The sequence below is a fragment of the Octopus sinensis genome, linkage group LG5 (genome assembly GCF_006345805.1).
Source record: "Octopus sinensis linkage group LG5, ASM634580v1, whole genome shotgun sequence".
Lineage (NCBI taxonomy): Eukaryota > Metazoa > Mollusca > Cephalopoda > Octopoda > Octopodidae > Octopus > Octopus sinensis.
In genome coordinates, this window is record NC_043001.1 from 15,016,048 (window position 1) to 15,039,243 (window position 23,196).

Sequence of the window (23,196 nt, forward strand, 5' to 3'; positions counted from 1 at the left end):
GCCCTTCTTTGATCTCTGTCGGCACCCTCTTTGATCTCTGTCGGCCCCTCATTTATCTCTTTCGGCACCCTCTTTGATTTCTTTCGGCACTCTCTTTGATCTTTTTCGGTACTCCTTTTTGATCTCTGTCGGCACCTTCTTTGATCTTTTTCGGTACTCCTCTTTGATCTCTTTCGACACCCTCTTTTATCTCTGTCGGTACCCTCTTTGATCTTTTTCGGTAGTGCTCTTTGATCTCTGTCGGCACCCTCTTTGATCTCTCAGCACTCTCAATGATCTTTTTCGGTACTCCTCTTTGGTCTCCGTCGGCAACCTCTTTGATCTCCGTCGGCAACCTCTTTGATCTCCGTCGGCAACCTCTTTGATCTCCGTCGGCAACCTCTTTGATCTCTGTCGGCAACCTCTTTGATCTCTGTCGACACCCTCTTTGATCTCTGTCGGCCCCTCTTTGATCTCTGTCGGCCCCTCTTTGATCTCTTTCGGCACCCTCTTTGATCTCTGTTGGCACCTTCTTTGATCTTTTTCGGTACTCCTCTCTGATCTCTTTCGACACCCTCTTTGATCTATGTCGGTACCCTCTTTGATCTTTTTCGGTAGTCCTCTTTGATCTCTGTCGGCACCCTCTTTGATCTCTGTAGGCCCTTCTTTGATCTCTTTCGGCACCCTCTTTGATCTCTGATCGAAAGAGATCAAAGAGGGTGCCGACAGAGATCAAAGATGGTTCCGACAGAGATCAAAGATGGTTCCGACAGAGATCAAAGAGGGTACCGACAGAGATCATAGAGGGTGTCGAAAGAGATCAAAGAGGGTGCCGACAGAGATCAAAGATGGTGCCGACAGAGACCAAAGAGGAGTACCGAAAAAGATCTCTTTCGGTACTCCTCTTTCATCTCTGTCGGCACCATCTTTGATCTTTTTTGGTACTTATCTTTGGTCTATGTCGGCAACTTCTTTGATCTTATCAATACCAGAAGGATGAAGGGTGGAGTTGGCCATAGAAGGATTTGAAATTAAACTGTAAAGAACCAGAAAAAATACTGTTAATCCACCATCATTTGTGCATCAGATAAAATGCTTTCCTGGTGGTTCTTTAGGCTCTGAGTTCAAATTCTACTAAGGTCTGCTGTGTTTTTCATCCTTTTGGGGTTGATAAAATAAGTTACTAGTCAAGTACTAGCATCAATGTAAATGACTTGTCCCCCTCCCCTCAAAACTGATGGCCTTGTACCAAAATTAGAAGGAATTATTATTAAGGCAGCAGGCTTGCAGAATTGCGAAAACATCAGAAAAATGGCCTTGCTGTATTTCTTCTTTCTCTTTACAGTAGGAGTTCAAACCCTGCTCAGGTCAACTTTACCAGTCATCCATTCTTAGGGTCAATAAAATAAAGTGCCAGTCAAGTACTTGGGTCAATGGTATCAACTAACTTGCTCCCTTTAAAAATTTTAGGTTTTGTGTCTATATTAGAAATAGTTACTATTATTTATTAAGTGAGTTGGCAAAAATGTTATCATTTTGGATAAAATGCTGCCTGATTGGTAATATAACTGAAGTGAAACATAACCAGTGTGTGTCTTTCATTGACAGTATGACCCTCCCAAGATAGAACATCAATTTAAACCCTGCCAAAATAGACACAGTAGTGTGAAGTAGTTTTCTACCTGGCCGACTCTGTCAAACCGTCCAACTCATGCCAGCATGGAAGATGGATGCTAAATGATGATGATGATGATGATTTCACATAAAAATTCTTGCAATACAAATACAAAAACGATGGTTCACATTCATTTCTTTGTCTCAACTTGATTCTTGTTATTCTTGTTCTTGTGTAAAATTTGTGACAGTCTTAGAAATGAGTTTGTCCTTTACACGTTGGTGCTCCGAGACTGTTGATTAGCAGGAAAATGGATAATAAATTCCTTATTGTTTTGTTTCACAATGAAGTCATGTTGGCAAATTTCTGACTCTGATAAAATTGGTGAGGAAAATCTGGAGTCAACCTGAAACAAAGTAAACTTAGTTTTTATACATTCGTATATACAAAATACACATATTTATTTCTTTATTGGCCACCACAGGGGGCTAAACATAGAGGAGACAAACAAGAACAGACAAAGGGATAAGTTGATTATATCGACCCCAGTGCATAACTGGTATTTATTTAATCGACCCCAAAAGGATGAAAGGCAAAGTCGACCTCGGTAGAATTTGAACTCAGAACTTAATGGCAGACGAAATACTGCTAAGCATTTCGCCTGGTGTGCTAACGATTCTGCTAGCTCGCTGTCCTACAAAATACATATATTAACATATTATTCTATAAGCATCATAAATAATATTTATGTGTCAGTGGATGTTTAATGTGACAGAAAATGTGTGTGTGTGTGTGTGTATATATATATACATACATACATACATACACACATACAAAATGTTAGCGCAAAGCAGTGTTTAGGCATAAGCAAAATTCAGGTTGGTCAAAGTATGTTTGTGACATACTTCAACTGCTAAAAGGCAAATACTTGGTTTGACTGGGCTGGCATACTGGAAGGTCGCACCAGACTCCAGTCTGATTTGGTATCGTTTTCTACAGCTCGATGCCCTTCCTAAAGCCAACCACTTTGAGAGTGTAATTGGTGCTGTTGCATGCCACTGGCACAGGTGCCATTTGTGTGACACCAGTGTCTGCCACAATTGAGATTTTGCTTGGCTTGATGGGTCTTCTCAAGCATGACAAAAGGCCAAAGGTCTTGGTCATTGCCTCTGTGAGGCCCAACGCTCAAAAGGAACTCAGCCACTTTGCCTCTGTGAGGCTCAACGCTTGAAAGGTGCTCTTTACACACACATGCTCATAAGAGATGCAAGCATAGCTGTGTAGTAGAAAGTTTGGTTCCTAATTAAAGGATTTCGGGTTCAATCCTGCTTCTTGGCACCTTGGGCAAGTGCCAACTATAATCCTGAGTTAACCAATGGCTTGTGAGTGAATTTGGTAGACAGAACTGTATGACAAGGCGGCGAGCTGGCAGAAACGTTAGCACACCGGGCAAAATGCTTAGCGGTATTTCGTCTGTTATTACGTTCTGAGTTCAAATTCCACTGAGGTCAACTTTGCCTTTCATCCTTTCGGGGTCGGTAAATTAAGTACCAGTTATGCACTGGATCGATGTAATCAACTTCATCCCTTTGTCTGTCCTTGTTTGTCCCCTCTATGTTTAGCACCCTGTGGGCAATAAAGAAATAAAAAACTGTATGACAAGTGGTTTTCCTAATTTTCAACCATTTATAGCCATACTGTATTCTCAAAACAAGGAGACACATGTGTACATACACACACCCACACCAGCATAGAAGCCAGATGTTAAATGATGGTGATGTATATATTGGGCTTCTTACAGTTTCTATGTACCAAATCCATTACCTATGGACCCCTTTGCTTACTATTTTATTCTGGTGAACCCTATAGCCATTTGATGTTTAAAAACTAATTTGTCCCTTTATGTTTATCCCCTTGTTTGTCCCCTCTATGTTTAGCCCCTTGTGGGCAGTAAAGAAATAACTAGTTTTATAGAAACTTCTTACAAAATTCCTATTTTTGTTTTTCACACATTAACTTATGTAGATTGAAATATTAAATATGTACAACACTGGAGAAAGAAACTAAGCCAAGTCTTGCAATAAATACATCTAAATCAAAATTATTTTCATGGACCCTTAATATACTAGTGTGGGTCCCTAATTTACTATTTTACTTGTAAGGACCTCCAAAAATCTTATACGGACCCATATGGTCCCTGGTTGAGAACTACTGCTCTACACAGTCACTAGACGTTGCCAGAAACAGCAACCAGATCTTTATCATCCCACACTCTCTCTTAATAAGGTAAAAACATATGCATTAGATAATATTGGGTTGTCCGGAAAGTTCATGCCGATTTTTGAAGGAAAGAAAAAGGTCAATAAATACTTGCCATTACATTCTTAGTCAACCAAATATGAACCATTTTGTTGCACAATGCGTCTCCATCTTTCCTTTAACTTGAAAATACCCTCTTCCCAGAATCGAGGTGGTTTCATGGCAAAGAATTCATCAAGGTATCTTTTTACATCATCCAAGGAATTGAAATTTTTACCATTAAGACTATTCTGCAGAGACCTGACTAAGTGGAAATCCGAAGGAGCAATATCTGGTGAATATGGAGGCTGGGGGTAACACATCCCAGCCGAGCTGCCCCAATTTTTGTCTGGTTCCAAAGCATCAAGTGCCGAAAATGAACTTTCTTATCTTCCATTTTAAAGGGTTACAAAATTAACACAGGTTATAGGAACATAAACCTTCTTCCACGAAACGATAGCTTAAACTGTGCTCTAAATAGAGGTGTAGTCAAATCTTATTTTATGGACTCAACCATGTTCTAAAATAAGTCGAAAGGTAAGCTACTATAAATCAGCACAAACTTTCTGGACAACCCAAAATATAGGCTCAGATAGACAATGTTGAGATCAGACTAGATGGCATGGGTATTACTTGAACGTTTTTGATCAAAGTACTGCTAGTTCATAACAACAACTATAACAACAAATACACAAAACATGTTGTAACACTTTACCTGGTCTTCCTGGCTGTGTGGGCTTGGTTGGTCCTCTCTTATATCTGTGCTGCAATGGTGAATGTTGACTTGTCAAAAATTATTCACACATGACCAAAGAGAATAAATAAAAAAATCAGAAATGTTGTATAGAGATATGTGACATGTTAATTCTTTAAATACAAATCCTTGATTAGTAAATTAAATTGGTTGACTGGTTAAACACCATCACCAGGCTCATGGGGTCACAACCATTTAGACCTGGCCTCCAACAGGAGGATTATATCCCTTCTTCCTTCACACATGAACTTGAAGGTGCATGGCCTTGAGTTAAATGTATTGCACTCCTGGTCATAAGAGTATATCAAGGCATGCCCATATCTTCACATTCCATTTTTAGCTGATAATACTGAGGAAGTAGGTTGATTGTGTTATGTAACAGAACTGACTTATGTAATAACAATTGACCTGGGGAAACACGTGCATAATATATAAAGCTTAAAAATACTGATTAATATATACGAAGGGGAAACAGATCAGAAGTGAAGTCATATTATATGACTTCATATTATATGGCAAGCTGGCAGAAATGTTAGTGCACCGGGTGAAATGCTTAGTGGTATTTCGTCTGTCTTTATGCTCTGAGTTCAAATTCTGCCGAGGTTGACTTTGCCTTTCATCCTTTCTGAGTCGATAAATTAAGTACCAGTTGCATACTGGGATCGATCTAATTGATTGCCCCTGCCTCTCCAGAAATTTCAGGCCTTGTGCCCAGAGTAGAAAAGAATAAATATAAGGTGGTGAGCTGGCAGAAATGTTAGCATGCTGGGCGAAATGCTTAGTGGTATTTCGTCTGTCTACGTTCTGAGTTCAAATTTTGCCAAGGTTAACTTTGCCTTACATCCTTTAAGGGCCAATAAATTGAGTACCAGTTGCATACTGGGGTCGATCTAATTGACTGCTCTCACCCCTTCCCCAAAATTTCGGGCCTTGTGGCTAGAGTAGAAAAGAATATTAATAACACAACCTATTCTGTTAAGGTTTGAATTTATCACCTATATGTTGTTAATGCATCATTTCTATCAACAAAAGCGATTAACAAACCACCTCAGGGTCACCAATCTGAATGATGTCCCCCTCATAGTGTGATCCTTCTGTGGAAGACCAATATGCAATTTATAGTTCTTAAGAGAAAATAGAAGACTTACACACTGTCCGTGTCTTTTACATCTGGAAAACAAAATAATACAAATGTTATGAATCCTGATAAAGAACTTGGGGGGAAAAAGGTTTATTTATGATTTTTAATGGTAATGCCCTTCCCATGGCTACAAGTGTATTCTGGAAGCAGCAGCAGAGAATTTGGGTTGGTGTATAAAACCATAATATCAATATTGCATCATATCAGGGTGGCAAGCTGGCAGAATCATGACCATGCCAGGCAAAATGCTTAGCACCATTTCAGACATCTTTACGTTCTGAGTTTGAATTCTGCTGAGGCCGGCTTTGCTTTTCATCCTTTTGGAGTTAGTAAAATAAGTACCAGTTGAGTACTGGGATCCATGTAATTGATTCTACCCCTTCTTCTGAAGTTGCTGGTCTTGTGCCAAATTGTGGAACCAATATTACATCATATCTAAAGGTAATGAGCTGACAGGAAAAAGGCTTAACCCTTTTGTTACCATATTTCTGTTGAGATGGTCTGTGTTTCTTTCAATTAATTTTAAATATAGCAAAGAATTTAGTAAAATAACTTAGTTATCATTAAGCTAGTGTTAGGAACATAAATTGTGGCTAAGGTTTGGTGAAAGATTTTAATTCAGAATTTTTGAAAAAGGACATTTGTACTACAGAACCAGAGGCAGTTTCAGCCAGGTTGGTATCGAAAGGGCTAAATTAATCATTTCTTAACCCTTTTGTTACCATAGTTCTGTTGAGATTCTCTGGGTTTCTTTCAATTAATTCTAAATATAACAAAGAATTTAGTAAAATAAGTTAGTCACAATTTATGTTCCTAACATTAGCTTAATGATAACTAAGGTTTGGTGGGAGATTTTAATTCAGAAAACAAGACATTTGTACTAGAAAGCCAGAAGCGGTTTCAGCTGGGTTGGTATTAAAAGGGTTAATGACTTTTCGTCCATCTTTATGTTCTGAGTTCAAAACTCTGTTTGTCGTTCATCCTTTTGGGGTCAATAATACAAGAACCAGTTGATCACAGGGGTGAATGTAATCAACTCCCCCTTAACTAAAAATTGTTGACCTTCTACCAAAATGTGAAGCCATTATGACATTATCACTCAACTCTTTTGTGAAGCCCAACATTTTGAGATCAAACCTCATCACTTCTCTCAAAAACTTCTGTGGTTTATTTTTTATTAAAATGACATTTATAGGCGTAGGAGTGGCTGTGTGGTAAGTAGCTTGCTTACCAACGAAATGGTTCTGGGTTGAAACCCACTACGTGGCACCTTGGGAAAGTGTCTTTTACAATTGCCTCGGGCCAACCAAAGCCTTGTGAGTGGATTTGGTAGACGGAAACTGAAAGAAGCCCATCATATATATATGTGTGTGTGTGTATATATATATATATATATGTACGTGTGTGTATATGTTTGTGTGTCTGTGTTTGTCCCCCCAACATCGCTTGACAACCGATGCTGGTGTGTTTGCATCCCCGTAACTTAGTGGTTCAGCAAAGGAGTCCGATAGAATAAGTACTAGGCTTACTAAGAATAAGTCATGGGGTCGATTTGCTTGACTAAAGGTGGTGCATGGCTGTATTCAAATGACTGAAACAAGTAAAAGAGTAAAGAGAGTTACCTTTCCATAGCCAAGGACAGATTCTCTGGAAATATTCCAAAACCACTTGTTTATACTGAACACCATAATATATTCCAGTTGTCAGAAGAACTATAATGGCTATAAAACCAATAACAGACCCAACAAAAATTGCAGCATAAGAAACGGTGTTGGCATCTGAAGAGAACAATGCGAAAGAGAAAAGGATTTTAGCGAACAGAAAGTAGAGATTATACAGTATGGTCAGTCATAGTCAGGGGTGTAACTAGGGTGGGGGCAAGCAGGGCACATACCCTGGGTGCCACTTTGAGCGGGGTGCAGTTTTGGCAAAGATCATTTTCTAATTAAGCCATTTCTATGCGAATTTCCACTTTTTGGTTGATGTTGTTGTTGGTGGTTGTGGGGGTGGAGGGTTGCAATTTTGATGCTTGCTCTGGGTGCTGTTTACCCTATCTACACCCCTGGTCATAGTGGTCAGTTGTTTATAGTGGTCATTCAGTTGTCACTCATAACAGTCTGTCAGCTTTAGCTCAGCCTGCCAAGCCTATAGGTCAATTCAGTACTGACCATACAATTCCTTATACCTTACCATTTTACCATCATACCATTACATATTATATCTTTGTAATATCTATTTATATTAAACTCATTATCTCCTTTAACATGCACTTACTTTCAGCTGGATATGTTGTATTCTTGATTCCAAGACCTGAAATACAGAAATCAAAAGAATTAGTGCAATCACCATCATCATCACTTTATATTTCCACCATTTTAATTATTAAGGTCATTGCAATCCCTTCGTTTTAACCATTAATGTCAACACCATCACCTCCCCACCCCCACTGTAATTACAACCTGACTATCTTAACTATTTCTGCAACAGCTACCATCACTACCATTATACCTTCATCACTGTCACCACAACCACCACCACTGTCCCAGTTATCACTGCCATCTTTCTAATGTAGACCATTAATGTCAGCACTACCCACATCGGCCCATCTCCACCACCACCACTGTCACCACCAGCACCACTGCCACCCACATCGTTGCTACCATGACTATCAACTTAAACCAGTATTCCCATCATCAATAATCCTGTCATCATCATCATCTCCTTATAGTAGTTATCATTGTTACTATTGTATACGAAGCTAGTTCATTGATACCAGTATACCCTCTGCAACATCACACCTCTGTGAATGCTTTGCTTGACCTGCATAAACAGCAGTCAAGTCTTCTTCAAATGATACTTGCAGTATTAGATAAAAGGAAGGACACAATGTGGCCCTAGATTTCCTGTGTTTCAATAAAATATATTTGCTTAAAGGTCCGTTCAATTTTGCATTAACAATATTGTCAGTAAATGAGAAGAGTTTCACAGCTCTGCTCAGGATTTGAACTTACAACTCCTCAGTTGTGACTGCAATAACTCATCCACTGGGAACAAATTTAGCAATTTTTGGCAAAATACATACGCTTTTGCCAAGTTGTAACAAAAAGTTAGTGAAATATTTAAAATATTTACAGTTGGATAGACAAATGTAACAGAATAATTTGACAAAAAATGTGAATTTTTAATATTTAAAAAAATATTAAAAAAAAAAAAAATTTTTTTAATGTTATGGTGACTCTACAATGGGGCAGACTGATGCAATGGTCAAGATGTGCCATTTTAGTGACTGCCTTCATGTAATTTGAGAAGGCACCTGTTAGACCTGATTGTCCATTAAACAAAGTATACATTTTTTAAATAATAATAATAATAATGAAATTATTGTATACAGTGCTCAGGTGCACCACAACTTGTCAAAAGTGCATATAAAGCATATGCAGTAATGTACAAATGTCTGGAAAGTGAACAGTGTATGAGTCAGATACATACTTGCGCGTGTATGGAGGGGAGAAAATCAGGTGTAGTGTTAGCGAATCTGAGGAAGCATGGAAGTTTTGAAGGATGCAGTGCTCCGACAACTAACATTGATGCCGGCAGTTTGTTCCATGCTTCAGCAACTCTCAGCGTGAAAAAATGTTTCCTAAAGTCATGGGAGCTGTGCTGTTTTCTGACTTTGTAAACATGTCCACAGGTGTTAGACAGGTGGAGTTTTTTTACCCTTCACTGCCAATTTTACATTGGTACTAATTATAAAATATATGAAGAGGTGCAAAAAAGTTCCTGGCTTTAAGGATATCACGAAAGACCTGGCTAGAGACCCAAACTTCCGAGTTCTTTTACAGGGTTTAGAAAAACTGAAGAAATGTTGCAATAAGTATGTGAAACTGAGAGAGGAATATGTTGAATAAAATCACCAAAACATAAAACTTGTTCTGACCCCTTCCTTCATATTTAACCTCTCCTCCAATAGCATAAAACTGCCTCCCTCTCTACTTTAACCCAACTCTGTCAAAGAGGTTCTTAGTCTTGTGGGATGCATGGTAACCTCTTTAATATTGATGCCATGTGAAAAGCACCCAGCACACCCTCTGAAGTGGTTGACTTTAGGAAGGGCATCTAGCCACAGAAACCGTTCCAAAACAGATATTGTAGTATGATGCAGTCCTTGGATCTGTTGAATGCTATAAAGTCACCCAACCCATGCCAGCATGGAACTTGGATGTTGATGACAATGATGACGATGTTTACTGCTAATTAGTGTTAAATAAAATAAAAAGTAGATTACTAAACAGAGTTGTATGGAGTGCTTTGGGAAATGATTTGCAAGAAGATTGTGTTTTTAACCTAGTATTTCACGCTCAGTACCTATGTCCTAATGTCATCTAAACACTGGCAGGGTCAAATGAGATGCTGTGCTCAGGACATTGATTAGCTTTAATCTGGTCCCTGCATCTAAACACTCATAAACTCTCATCTTGTCTCTGCATCAACTGAATGACGACAATATAATTCGTGCATCACTTAGAATATATCACTGTCATAGTGTTGTCTTAACACTGTCACAATACTGCCCTTAGTACTATCAAACAATTGCATAGTACTGTTATAGTATAGCAGTTTTAATAAGGGTTTTAAATTTTGGCACAAAGCTGGCAACTTCAGGGGAAGAGGTAAGCTGATTATATCGACCTCAGTGGAATTTGAACTCAGAATGTAAAGATGGACAAAATACCACTAAGCATTTTACCTGGCATACTAATTATTCCACCAGCTCACCTCCTTGCAGTATTACCTTAGTATTGTTATAGTACTTTTATGGTAGTGTCACAGGATCGTAGTATGCCTTAAAACTGCTGTAGTGCTGTTGTTGCAGCTGTCATCCGTTAATTCACCTCAAATCTTTACTTTGATTCCAGTTAAAGTGTTTTTGCGCTCAAATTCTTTTTCCTTTCCTTTCACAAGAAAAGAGGTTGCTCATGTTCAGCCCAACCCTTTAGCATTCAGGGTTTCCTGTTAAACGAAATGGTTATTTATTCATATTGTTTCAAATTAATCACGAATTAATTTGAATGTTGCTTCAAGATTTTAGTGATGCGGTAGTTTACTTTAGAATGACATTGTAGGGCAGGTGTGAGGGGCCAGATTTGGCCAGTTTCAACACAAAGTAGGTAGAATATTTTGACTGGATATGGCCATTTTAAATGCTAAAGGGCCAAGGTCAGCCTTAATCAGAGAATTTCCAGCCAGGACCATCTCTTCATTTTTTTTAGTCACTGCATCTAGGACCATATTAGTCAAACTATTTTCATGCTTTAAAATGGCAAGGTATGACTTCGGAGCCATTTGGCTGTTATTTCTAGCAGAGCAAGTGACTATGTAGAGGCTTCTCTGCTGTCTGAGGAGGAAGATATTTTAAGTAAGAGACGTCAATTATCATAAACCAATCAAAATCGATGACTGGCACCTGTGCTAGCGGGGTGCAAAGAGCACCATACGAGTGTTATCATTGACAGAGCAACTAACTGGCTTCCGTACCAGTGGCACATAAAAGGTACCATTCAAGTGTGATCATTACCAGCGTTGCCTTACTAGCACTTGTGCCTGTGCTAGTAGGGTGCCAGAGCACCATCCGAGCATGATCGTTGCCAGAGTGACTTTCTGGCACCTGTGCCAGTGGCATGTGTAAAAAGATTCGAGCGAGGTTGTTGCCAGTACCGCCTGACTGGCCCCCATGCTGGTGGCACGTAAAAAGTACCCACTACACTCTCAGAGTGGTTGGTGTTAGGAAGGGCATCCAGCTGTAGAAACTCTGCCAGATCAAGATTGGAGCCTGGTGCAGCCATCTGGCTTGCCAGTCCTCAGTCAAAATCGTCCAACCCATGCTAGCATGGAAAGTGGACATTAAACGATGATGATGATGATGAATTAAATGCTAGAACTGTGTGACTAATTATACAATTTTGTTTGTTCTTTAAAAGATGACAATATAAAGAGCCCCAGATCATTTTGTAACTGAAACTTCAGCTGACTTGAACAAGTTTTTCCACTACTTACCTAACACTTCTATTCTTTGAGCCAAGTTGATTTCTTTGTCTGCCATCGGACTAACAATCTCACAGCGGAACATCAAACCAAGGTCCCAGGCATTTGTCTTGTATACGATGACACTTGATCCCGACACCTGGCAGTTGTCCGTCTCCTCTGCAATGCTATCAATCTGTTTACCAAAATATTCTTGGAACACGTCGATGGTTTGGCGGTAGAATGACCATCGGAATCGACCATTTGGTTTCCCCAGTTTACCAGAACATGTCAGAGAAATTTCTGTATTTTGCCAAACGCTCCATTCTGAGTGAAATGCATCAGAATAAATATTCAAAGATTCTATGAACGGTTTGGCTGAAATAATCACAGAAAAATAATTGATTAATCATTTATATCAAGATGTATATTGATTTCAAATTTTGGTACAAGGACAGCAATTTGAGGGGAGGGGATAAATTGATTACATTGACCCCAGTGTTCAAAAGACAACCTCTAGATAACATTGAGAAGTGTATTAATTTGATTTACCATCCATATTTATATATAAAATACAATTAGCCATCATTTTTGACAGTACGGGGCCAGCTAGTATATAATATATATTATGGCCTTCTTTCAGTTTCTGTCTACCAAATCCACTTACAAGGCTTTGGTCAGCCTGAGGCTATAGTTGAAATCACTTGCTCATGGTGCCATGCAGTGGGATTGAACCCACAACCTCTGGTTGGGAAGTAAGTTTCTTACCTTAATTCTAAAAATATAATGGGATTTTTTGTTTTTAAACATCAAATTGCTATGGGGTTCTACCTGAGGAAAATAAGGATCAAAAAGGTCTGCAGATAGTGCAATGCTAATTTTATTTTTCCAAATTCATCAATTTTATTGTTCTTACCTTTCAAAATAGTATTTTCTGTCTGTGACTGAAAAGTTCCATAAGACGTCTGCATAGAACAGGAATAAACTCTCTGGTCAGAACATAGAGCTGGTGCCATTAGTAACTCAACAACTGTATTGTCATCACTCGGACGGGATATTTCCGCATGATGTTGAAGCTGTTGGTCAATCCATGTGGTTTGGTTCTTCTCAATGTTCACCAAAAGAGTCCGTTCACCATTTTTAGCATTGGCAGCAAAGAATAAGATGCTGTAAATGTTGATGTTGTCTGGGAAAGAATTGACCAAACCTTGGCAGCGAACCTTCAATGTGTCTTCACCAATAACGGGTTTCTCGGGCAGAACAGAAAGTTCCACTGTAACTAAGACAAAAAGAATTGCAACATTTATTTCTTGTGCAACAATATTGTTTTAAAAAGGATTGAGGGTTAGAAAATATTGGTGAAAGAAATGCTATGAGAAGTTCTGTAATTATTTCTCCAGACCAATTCTCTGTTAGTGTTATTTAATTCTAAGTTCATCCATGACATTAAATTTCCTTACAGGAATGGTTATGGTCAAAAAGGTTGCTTCCCAACTTGATAGTTTGGGGTTCAGTCCCACACTAGGGCAAGTGTTTTCTGCTATTGCTTTGAGACAACCAAAGCCCTTTGAGTGGTTTTGCTAGATGGAAACTGAAAGAAGCCCATTGTATATGTGTGCTGATATGTTCCACTTTCTGATGATGTAACTTCATTGTCTGCATGACTGGTTCGAACAGTGGACCTTGCTGACTGACCCTTCTTACTGAGTCTGTCCAATATTTATCAGAAATAGATCAGCCCACTTCTCTCCTGAGGGCGTCTGCCAAAACATGCACACATGTGGTGGAGTGAATGTATTTTTGTGTCTCCTTGTCTTAACATTGTGTGATGGTTGTAAGCAAGTGTCACCATCATACAAGCAGTGTCATTTCTAATCATCATCATTAATATCCACTTTTCATGCTGGCATGGGTTGGACGGTTCGACCGGGGTCTGGGAAGCCGGGAGGCTGAACCAGGCTCCAGTCTGATCTGGCAGTGTTTCTACAGCTGGATGCCCTTCCTAATGCCAACCACTACGAGAGTATAGTGGGTGCTTTTATGTGCCACCGGCACGAGGGTCAGTCAGGCAGAACTGGCAACGGCCACGCTAAAATGGTGCTTTTACATGCTACCTACACAGGAGCCAGTCCAGCGGCAGTGGCAACGCCCTCGCTCGTATGTTGTTTTTCACTAACAACCAGCATCTACAAAAACATGTCTGGCCATTGGGAAATATTACCTCCCTTGAAAACAAGTGTTTGCAACAGGAAGGGCATCCACCCATAGAACATTTGCCTCAATAAACTCTGTCTGTCCCATGCAAGCCTGGAAAAGTGAATGTTAAGATATGATACATTCATTTCTTAGTCTTCAGCTTTATCCTAGCAATAAATAACTTTGTTTCATATTCACTTAGTGTCACATGTTATGTCTTGTCACAAAACCTGTCACGTTTCCTTTTGTGTTTGTATGTGAGTATGGATGGATGGATTTAACGCATGCGTTCTGTTTTTTCTTTTCTCATTTGTCCTGGTATTGCATTTAGTTGTAAATGAGGATCCCTTCATTTCCAATGTCTTATGAAAACGGAAAGGGCCTCCAGTTACAGAAAATCTACCTCGGTTAATCCCATCTGATCCCTGCAAGCATGGAAAAGTAAACGCTAAAATAATCACACAAACACACACACACACACATATCAATTATCCTTTAACGTCCCCTTTTCCATGCTGGCATGGGTTGGATGATTCAACAAAAACAGTCAAGCCAGAGTGGGTAAAATCAGATGCTCATACGTTAGGTGAGGGTAGATATATTATCTTCATTTATAAGATGTTATATATTTCTTTACTACTCACAAAGGGCTAAACACAGAGAGGACAAACAAGGACAGACAAACGGATTAAGTCAATTATAGTCAATTACATCGACCCCAGTGCATAACTGGTACTTATTTAATCGACCCTGAAAGGATGAAAGGCAAAGTCAACCTCGGTGGAATTTGAACTCAGAACGTAGTTGCAGATGAAATACCGCTAAGCATTTCGCCCGGCGTGCTAAAGTTCCTGCCAGCTCACCGCCTTTCATTTATAAGAGGTTCTAACCCCATAACAGCTGATTAATGTTACCAAACAATTTCACGGAGGTCACTGGCTACAAAACAAACAAAAAAAAAAAGCACCAATACAAGGGACCTAACTGTGGTAGACCTAAGGATCAATTGTGTTCTGTTTGTGCTGTTAATCTGTTTCTTTTGGCTGTGTTCGTTCATCCGTGAAATTCATTCTGATTCTTTTACAATTCTGAGAACCATAATAAACCAGATGTGATATTTTCAGGATCCCAGCAGCAAAGAGTCCAAGCCATACTTTTCCATTCAGCCATATCTAATGATTGCCAAGTTTATCTTCCCAATTCTGGAAGGTTATCAGCCAAAAAACCCATTTGGTAACATTAATTGGCTGTTAGGAGACTATAATCTTTATATATAAAAGAGAGGTTGTGTGAGTGTCTGTCTCCTACGATTTAGATTCCTAACTACTCCCACAGTTTGCGGTGCAGTTTAACCAAATTCGGGTATCTTATAGTCGTGATTCATATCGAGCCCTTCTGGGTATTAGAGCGCGTCTACGATGAGTCTATGATTTAAAAAAAAATTTACCATCATTTTTTTCCATTTTAATGCATTTTTTCGTTATTAAATAAGGGAAGTAACTCTCTAAAAATGTCTACGATGAGTCAACGATTTAAAAAAAAATTTACCATCAGTTTTTTTTTCCATTTTTAATGCATTTTTTTGCTATTTTTTGGCTATAACTCTCTAAAAATGCTTATATAGTTATTTCCCTTACAAACCCGAGCAACGCCGGGCGATACTGCTAGTATGATATAAAGAATAATAGTAATAATAATAATAATATAGATAAAGAGAGGGAGAGGGGGTGTGCGGGTATGACTGTGTGGTAGAGAAACTTGCTTGCCAACCATGTCGTCCTGGTTTCATTCCCACTGTGTGGTACCATGGGAAAATGTCTTCTACTGAAGCTATAGGTCACAACCAACCAGTGAATTTGGTAGACAGAAACAGAAATAAGCCTGTTGTGTGTGTGTGTGTGTTGAGGGTGTAGGTGTGTCCTATTTTCAGTCAATATATCTTTCCATTTTAGGGCAGTGAGCTGGGAGAACCGTTAGCATACCAGGCAAAATGCTTAGTGGTATTTCATTTGCCGTTACGTTCTGAGTTCAAATTCTGCTGATGTCGACTTTGTCTTTCATCCTTTTGGGGTTGATTAAATAAGTACCAGTTACGCACTGTGTTCGATATAATCGACTTAATCCCTTTGTCCGTGTTTGTCCCCTCTATGTTTAGCCCTTTGTGGGCAATAAAGAAGTAAATATATCTTTCCATTTTTAAGATGGTATTGTGTGATTTGAGGGAAATTTTTATCTACTATTTCTAGCAGGTCAAGCAAACACGCCCATCCTCCTAGATTGACTCTTCATTTCTTTCTTTTATTGGTAATAAAATCCTCATTGAGGAATGAAGTTAGTGGATTTGTGTTTTTTTAATAATAATAATAATAATGAAATTATTGTATAGTGCTCAGGTGCACCACAACTGCTCAGGTGCACCACAGTGGTTTGGAATACTGTCTCATGTGGATCAGTCTACCCCGACAGGTGGGGGTGAGGAAGGTTTTAGAGATGATTTGATGTGGGGTGGAGGAAATCAACATTTGATCTGAAAATTATGAATGTCTGCACTTGGTGTGAAGACGTGAGAAGTGATGGAATTCCAGAAGATATCCCCCTCATCGTCATTTAATATCTTGGATTAGATGGCTCAATACTTTTCATATTAGCAGTGGCATTCATCCAGAGTGGGTTGAGCCAGCTCTGACCAATGAGTTCACCATGTCCCCCATGAATGCAGACCACATCTGACATTCACCCCCTAATGTTCCAGCAGGCAATGTAATACTTCTGCCAGGTCTTGTTGTTTCATTCCACTAATATTGCTCAGCCATTCAACAGATATCTCTCTTCAATACTTTATGATCAAAGCAGCAACAGAACAGGATTAACTTGGCTTAAATAACAAATTAATCCACCCAAGATTTCTTCATTAATAAATTTTTTTTCAAAATAACAAAAATAAAAAAATAAAAACCACTAATTAACTTACTGAAAGGGAAAGAAATAAATAACCAATATTAGTGAATCGCTAATACTATTTTAATTATAAGAACAGTCAGGAATGGCATGATTGGAAAATATTGCTTTGTGAGATTTCTGTACATTCATCATCATCATCATTTTGTATCAGCTCTCCATGTTGGCATGGGTCTGATAGGTTTATAGAATCCAGTGGATCAGGGGACTATTTCTGGCTCCAGTCTTCTACTTTTAGAATTATTATTCCAACCCCTGGATGTTTATCTTATCACCAAAAATCCAGTTTGTAGATTTGACAAATGCTTCACCGGAAGAGCAAGCACCTTGGATAGTGCTGATGCTGTAGCCATAGTCATTGTTCATTGCTGAGGTGTAGGGGTCATGTTTGGAGTTCATGTTCCGATGGTTCCAGAGGACCCAGCTTAGCCCAAGTGCTGGTCTCCATTGTCTGCTTTTTATAAAGTCTCTATGGTTTGATGCCCTTCCAAATGCCAACCCCTTTACAGAATGTCCAAGGTGTTTCTTTCATGGTACCAACATTAGTGGGGACACCAGGTACCTTGCAAGACAAGACTTCTTGACTGAGTGGAGGTTCTGTATTAAGGGTGGTGGTTTTATGCCAAGTGTAGAGAAGTTAAAGCATGATAGAGGGGACAGGGACACATGTTGCTCTAGAGGAAGTACATGGGTACTCCAACAGGAAAAGGGAGAAAGGATGGTGAAGATGAGATGTCAGGGCTAACCCTAAAGCTACAAGAAAGAGGATAGAGAGATAATAGGGGTAGAAAATTGAAAAGGGCTGGCTGGATGGATTGGTAGGGTTGTGAAAATGTGAAAAGAAAGTTAGTGAAAGGAGAACAGAAATGAAGATCATTCTGAAATTAAAAATGAGAGAGAGAGAGAGGGGGGGGCTTATGTGTAGTGGTGGTGGTGGGGGATAACTGGGTAATAAGGTGCAAAGTTAAGTAGATGATGTGGAGGGGGAGATAGAGGGTGGGGGTGGAGTAGGGCTGGTGGTACATTATTCAGTTTAACTAAAACACCACTTTTTACTCAACATACCATAAATGATGTAGAAACTAGTAGAACCCATCTAAATTTTGGGTGGAGCTTTTTTAAAACTGAAGGTCCACCCCATCAATCTCTCAGTTATGTGTCAACTGATGATGAAAGTAATAGATTGGTGTGGGTGGGCGTATGAAATATTTTGCTTCAACAAGTCTTATCTCAATCATACTTCAAACCTGTCATGTGGTGTCAGTTAATACCTTTCACTTTCGTTATCTTTTAAAACACAAGACATCTGATACGGTGTCGGATTATTGAAGACATAGCTTTGCTTATATATATATTCGTTGAAATACAATATCTATATAAAATAAACTCCAATCACTACATACATATCCACATACATTCATATACATACATGCACATACACAGGAGTGGCTGTGTGGTAAGTAGCTTGCTAACCAACCACATGGTTCCGGCTTCAGTCCCACTGCGTGGCATCTTGGGCAAGTGTCTTCTGCTATAGCCTCGGGCCAACCAATGCCTTGTGAGTGGATTTGGTAGACGGAAACTGAAAGAAGCCTGTCGTATATATGTATATATATATATATGTATGTGTGTGTGTATATGTTTGTGTGTCTGTGTTTGTCCCTCTAGCATTGCTTGACAACCGATGCTGGTGTGTTTACGTCCCCGTCACTTAGCGGTTCGGCAAAAGAGACCAATAGAATAAGTACTGGGCTTACAGAGAATAAGTCCTGGGGTCGATTTGCTCGACTAGAGGCGGTGCTCCAGCATGGCCGCAGTCAAATGACTGAAACAAGTAAAAGAATAAAAGAATACATGCGCATACGCAGACATAATATATATATATATAATATATATATATATATATATATATAATTTCAACAATATTAAGGAATGGCCCTGATAGGCCATTCGACTCACCAGAAAGAGCAGCCAAAAAATGTTTTAATTTTCCTTTGATTTCTGAATTACTACTATTTAGCAGTTTTGTTTGGCTGCTCTTTCTGGTGATCGAATGGCCTATCAGGGCCATTCCTTAATATTGTTGAAATTATATATATATAGTCTGTGACTATTTTCTCTTTCTCACTAGACCGCTGGTGGCGAAATAAATTTCTATCGAATTTTTTGCTACCCTTATATTGATTTTATATATATATATATATATATATATATTTCTTTACTACCCACAAGGGGCTAAACACAGAGGGGACAAACAAGGACAGACAAAGGGATTCAGTCGATTACATCGGCCCCAGTGGGTAACTGGTACTTAATTTATCGACCCCGAAAGGATGAAAGGTAAAATATATATATATACCGTCCAACCCATGCTAGCATGGAAAGCGGACGTTAAACGATGATGATGATGATATATATATATATATATATATATATATATATATGCAACACCACCACCGTCATCACTACCAACATATAGTCGCTTTCCCATGTTGACCCATCTGACCCATGCTGGCATGGAAAAACATGCGTAGAATGATGGCAGTGTGTGTGTGTTCATACACAATACAGACAAAAATGCATGTATGTATACACATGTATATACATACATACAAATATGCTTAGAATATATATGTCTATCTGTGCTATGCCTGCATATGTGTATATATATGTATGTGTGTATGGATGCATATATATTAGACTTATGATTGTAAGATTGTGGTTTCAATTCCTAGAGCGGGTGATGCATTATTTTCTATAACAAAACACTTTATTTCACAAAGCTCTAATAAAAGTGGGTAATCTTGCTTTGAACTGGAACCCTGTCCAGGGAAGAATATATATTCTGGAGAAAACAGGAAACTGGCCCCATGTTCTTTGTAGAGTCATAAGGACTAACCGTGTGTGTATGTATGTATATATATATATATGCGCAGGCTTGGTTGTGTGGTAAGAAGCTTGCTTCCCAACAACATGGGTCTAGGTTCAGTCCCCCTATGTGGCACCTTAGGCAAGTGTTTTCTACGATAGCCTCAGATCAACCAAAGTCTTGTGGAATTGATAGACAGAAACTGAAAGAAGCCTATATATACATATATAAATATTATATATATATAATATTATATATATATATATATATATATATATATATATATAACAGGGTTATTCAAAAAGAGTGAACCAATTTCATTATGCAATATTTTATTAAGGAAAAGCAATAGGAATCTCCAGCTAAGTCACAAGTATTTACTCACAATCAACTTTCATTTCTATCTTACAAATGTTCAATGTGGCCACCACTTGCAGCACGGACAACATCAATGCAATATGAGAATTCCTCCCAGACACGAATCAGTATATCACAATCCACTGAGTACTTCTTCGGCTGTCTGGTTGAATGCTTTATCGGAGCTTCTCCATTTCCCTTCTATGTCAATATCTTCTGGAATCATCTCAAGCAAAGCAAATTTATTCTTTAATCCCATAATGAACTTGCTTTTGCTCTGCTGATACTCATCTGGGAGGAATTCTCTTATCACATTGATGTTGCAGGTAGTGACCACTTGTAAGACAGGAAATAAAGTTGATTGTGAGTAAATACTTGTGACTTAGCTGGAGATTCCTATTGCTTTCCCTTATTAAAATACTGCATAATGAAATCGGTTCAGTCTTTTTGAATAACCCTATATATATATATATATATCATCATGCTGCCATCGTTCAGGCAGTTTGACAGGAGCTTGCAAGCCAGAGAGCTGCACCCAAATTTAGATGTGTTGTACCAGTTTCTGCATCATCCATTTCCAAGTAAGTTTTATCTCAATAATTCTGATGCAACACTAATTCTATCACTATCTCTATTTCTCTCTCTCTTCCTCTTTCTGTATTTGTATCTCCCTTTTTTCTCTCATCCTTTCTCTAATTTTTCTCCTCCCTCCTTCACCGTTCTATACCTGTCCCTCTCTCATCCTCCTTGACTTTCGTTGCTCACATGTGACCAGTGGCCATCTTTCTTTTCCTAACTCAAATTTCTTTATTTCTTCTCGTTCAGCTACCGGGATAGCAGGCATTTTTGTCTGTCTCCTGTCAAAGCTTCTTTCTCCAGCATTCACCACTTCACCTCATTATGGCTTAACAGCCCATACCGTTTGTTTTCACTATCCTGTTTTTGTTACCAACTTTGACCTTCTGCAAATCCCAAATTTTATTTAATTTGCTTTGCAGGAGCAACTCTTTGACGAAGATACATTTAAAAAAAAATGTTATTAATGAAGAAATCTTGGGTGGATTAATTTGTCAATTTAAGCCAAGTTAATCCTGTTCTGTTGCTGCTTTGGTCATAAAGTATTGAAGAGAGATATCTGTTGAATGGCTGAGCAGTATTAGTGGAATGAAATAGCAAGACATGGCAGGGGATAGGTGGGGGTCCCTGTGCCAGTGGCACGTAAAAAGCACCATCCGAACGTGGCTGATGCCAGCACCGCCTTGGCTGGCTCCATGCCGGTAGCACATAAAAGACACCAACTGATCATGGCTGTTGCCAGCCTCCTCTGGCCCCTGTGCTGGTGGCACGTAAAGAGCACCCACTACACTCATGGAGTGGTTGGCATTAGGAAGGGCATCCAGCTGTAGAAACACTGCCAGATCAGACTGGGCTTGGTGCAGACTCCTGGCTTCCCAGACCCGTCCAAACCATGCTAGCATGGAAAATGGACGTTTAAATGTTGAAGTGAAAGTAATGATGTTCGTGTGTTCTTGAATGGCCTAAAAACATCTTCCATGCTGAAATTGTATAAATATGTGTGTGTGCGTGTATATCTATGTATGTATGTATGTATATGTGTATGTATATACATGTGTGTATGTGTGTGTATATATATATGTTATGTCAGGTCACTTTCGAGTGCTACTGGTAACATGTAACCCAGTACAACCTGTTGCATGGTTGGGTCGTCCGCGACTAAACCGGCAACCCCACCAAACTAGCTTGGTGAGGAGGGTGATTATTGGACACCCTGCGGGATGAAAAACAAAACCCGTCAAAGAGCGGAGGAGCTCTTGAGAGTCAACGGCCATCCAATAAAGGTCTTAAGGCTGTATCATGCGTGGGGACATAGAAATAATCGGACTGAATACCCGATCGCGCGGTTAAACCATTGGGAGTGAAGGACCCCTAGCCTTTGCTAGGGCATCCTTCTAGGAGAAGGTAACTCAGGTAACTGGGATAACTCCGACATAAAACCTGCGTCTCTGTAGTTACTGATGATGTTGACTTGTTCTTCTTTTCGGATTATGGCTGCTGTTGCTTCGTGAGTGGGATTGACTCTGTGCACAGCCTTTCCTCACTTAAAAAAAAATCTTCTTGCACAGGCATTGCACGATAACAACATTGATTAAGCTTCGTGCAATGGCCATACTCGATCACGAGGGGGAAGCCACCATGTATGTATGTATGTGTATGTATATATATATATATATATATATTATGTATATATATATTATGTATATATATATTATATATGTATTTATGTGTGTGTGTGTAGTCTATATTGAGAGAGTGTGGTACATGTGAATGAAAATCCAAGTAAAACTGTATCTCAATTGGTTTTGTTTAACAAACTCTTGTAATAATTCTATCGCAGCATTTCTAATCAATGCCAAGACAGTGGAAGCTCTATTCCCCCCCCCCGACACCACTAATTAGGAGCAGGTGGCTTACGAAGAAGAAATTACTAAAAGCAACCTTAATCAAATACAAGAACAGACAATTAAAAGAGTTTATATATACACCACACCTTTTATGAGGGTGTGGTTGGAGGCCATTGATAATCTAAATTGGTCAGGAGTGAAAGAAACGAGAAGATGATGGAAAGATAATAGCAGAGATAGGAAAGTGCTTACCTTGTTTGTGACGCTGGGAGGTTATTAGGAGAGGAGCATAGAGGAGAACAATGAGATATTGTGTAAGGCCAGTCATTTTTATAAAGACTGTCTGAGCTGTTGGGATTGGTTTTGACCGAAAGGCAGTGTGACAGTTGGACACAGACTGGCTTGGTAAATGGAATAATAAATGGATTAGTGTTTGTTATGCAAAGTTGTACTTCGTGCTGTGTGAAGCTTGGGAGGTCATTAAAAACATACTTGTTTTAGTGTCTTTAAAGAACCGTTTTAATGAATTCAGCATGAAGCAAGGCTGTGTGTGTGTGTGTGTGTTTTGGAGACATTGTTTCACTG

General features: G+C 39.1%; 1 protein-coding gene across 1 annotated transcript; it reads right to left on the reverse strand.

The window, feature by feature from the left end:
- Window positions 1-1,206: 1,206 nt before the first annotated feature.
- On the reverse strand, window positions 1,207-22,979 carry LOC118763481. The gene is made up of 7 exons (XM_036503117.1): window positions 22,864-22,979; window positions 12,725-13,087; window positions 8,062-8,097; window positions 7,410-7,565; window positions 5,795-5,816; window positions 4,608-4,656; window positions 1,207-2,000 (listed from the first exon to the last, which is right to left on the reverse strand). The coding sequence occupies exons 1-7, from the start codon at window positions 22,937-22,939 to the stop codon at window positions 1,866-1,868; spliced, it is 837 nt and encodes a 278-aa protein (XP_036359010.1). The 5' UTR covers window positions 22,940-22,979; the 3' UTR covers window positions 1,207-1,865.
- Between the last annotated feature and the right edge of the window lie 217 nt (window positions 22,980-23,196).

Coding starts and splice junctions, on each gene's coding strand:
- LOC118763481 (XM_036503117.1), bottom strand. CDS start 22,939: ATGACTGGCCTTACACAATATCTCATTGTTCTCCTCTATGCTCCTCTC. Junction 8,098..12,724: donor AGAAAATACTATTTTGAAAG/GTAAGAACAATA, acceptor TCTGTATTTCAG/GTCTTGGAATCAAGAATACA. Junction 2,001..4,607: donor CACACAGCCAGGAAGACCAG/GTAAAGTGTTAC, acceptor ACTTTGTTTCAG/GTTGACTCCAGATTTTCCTC.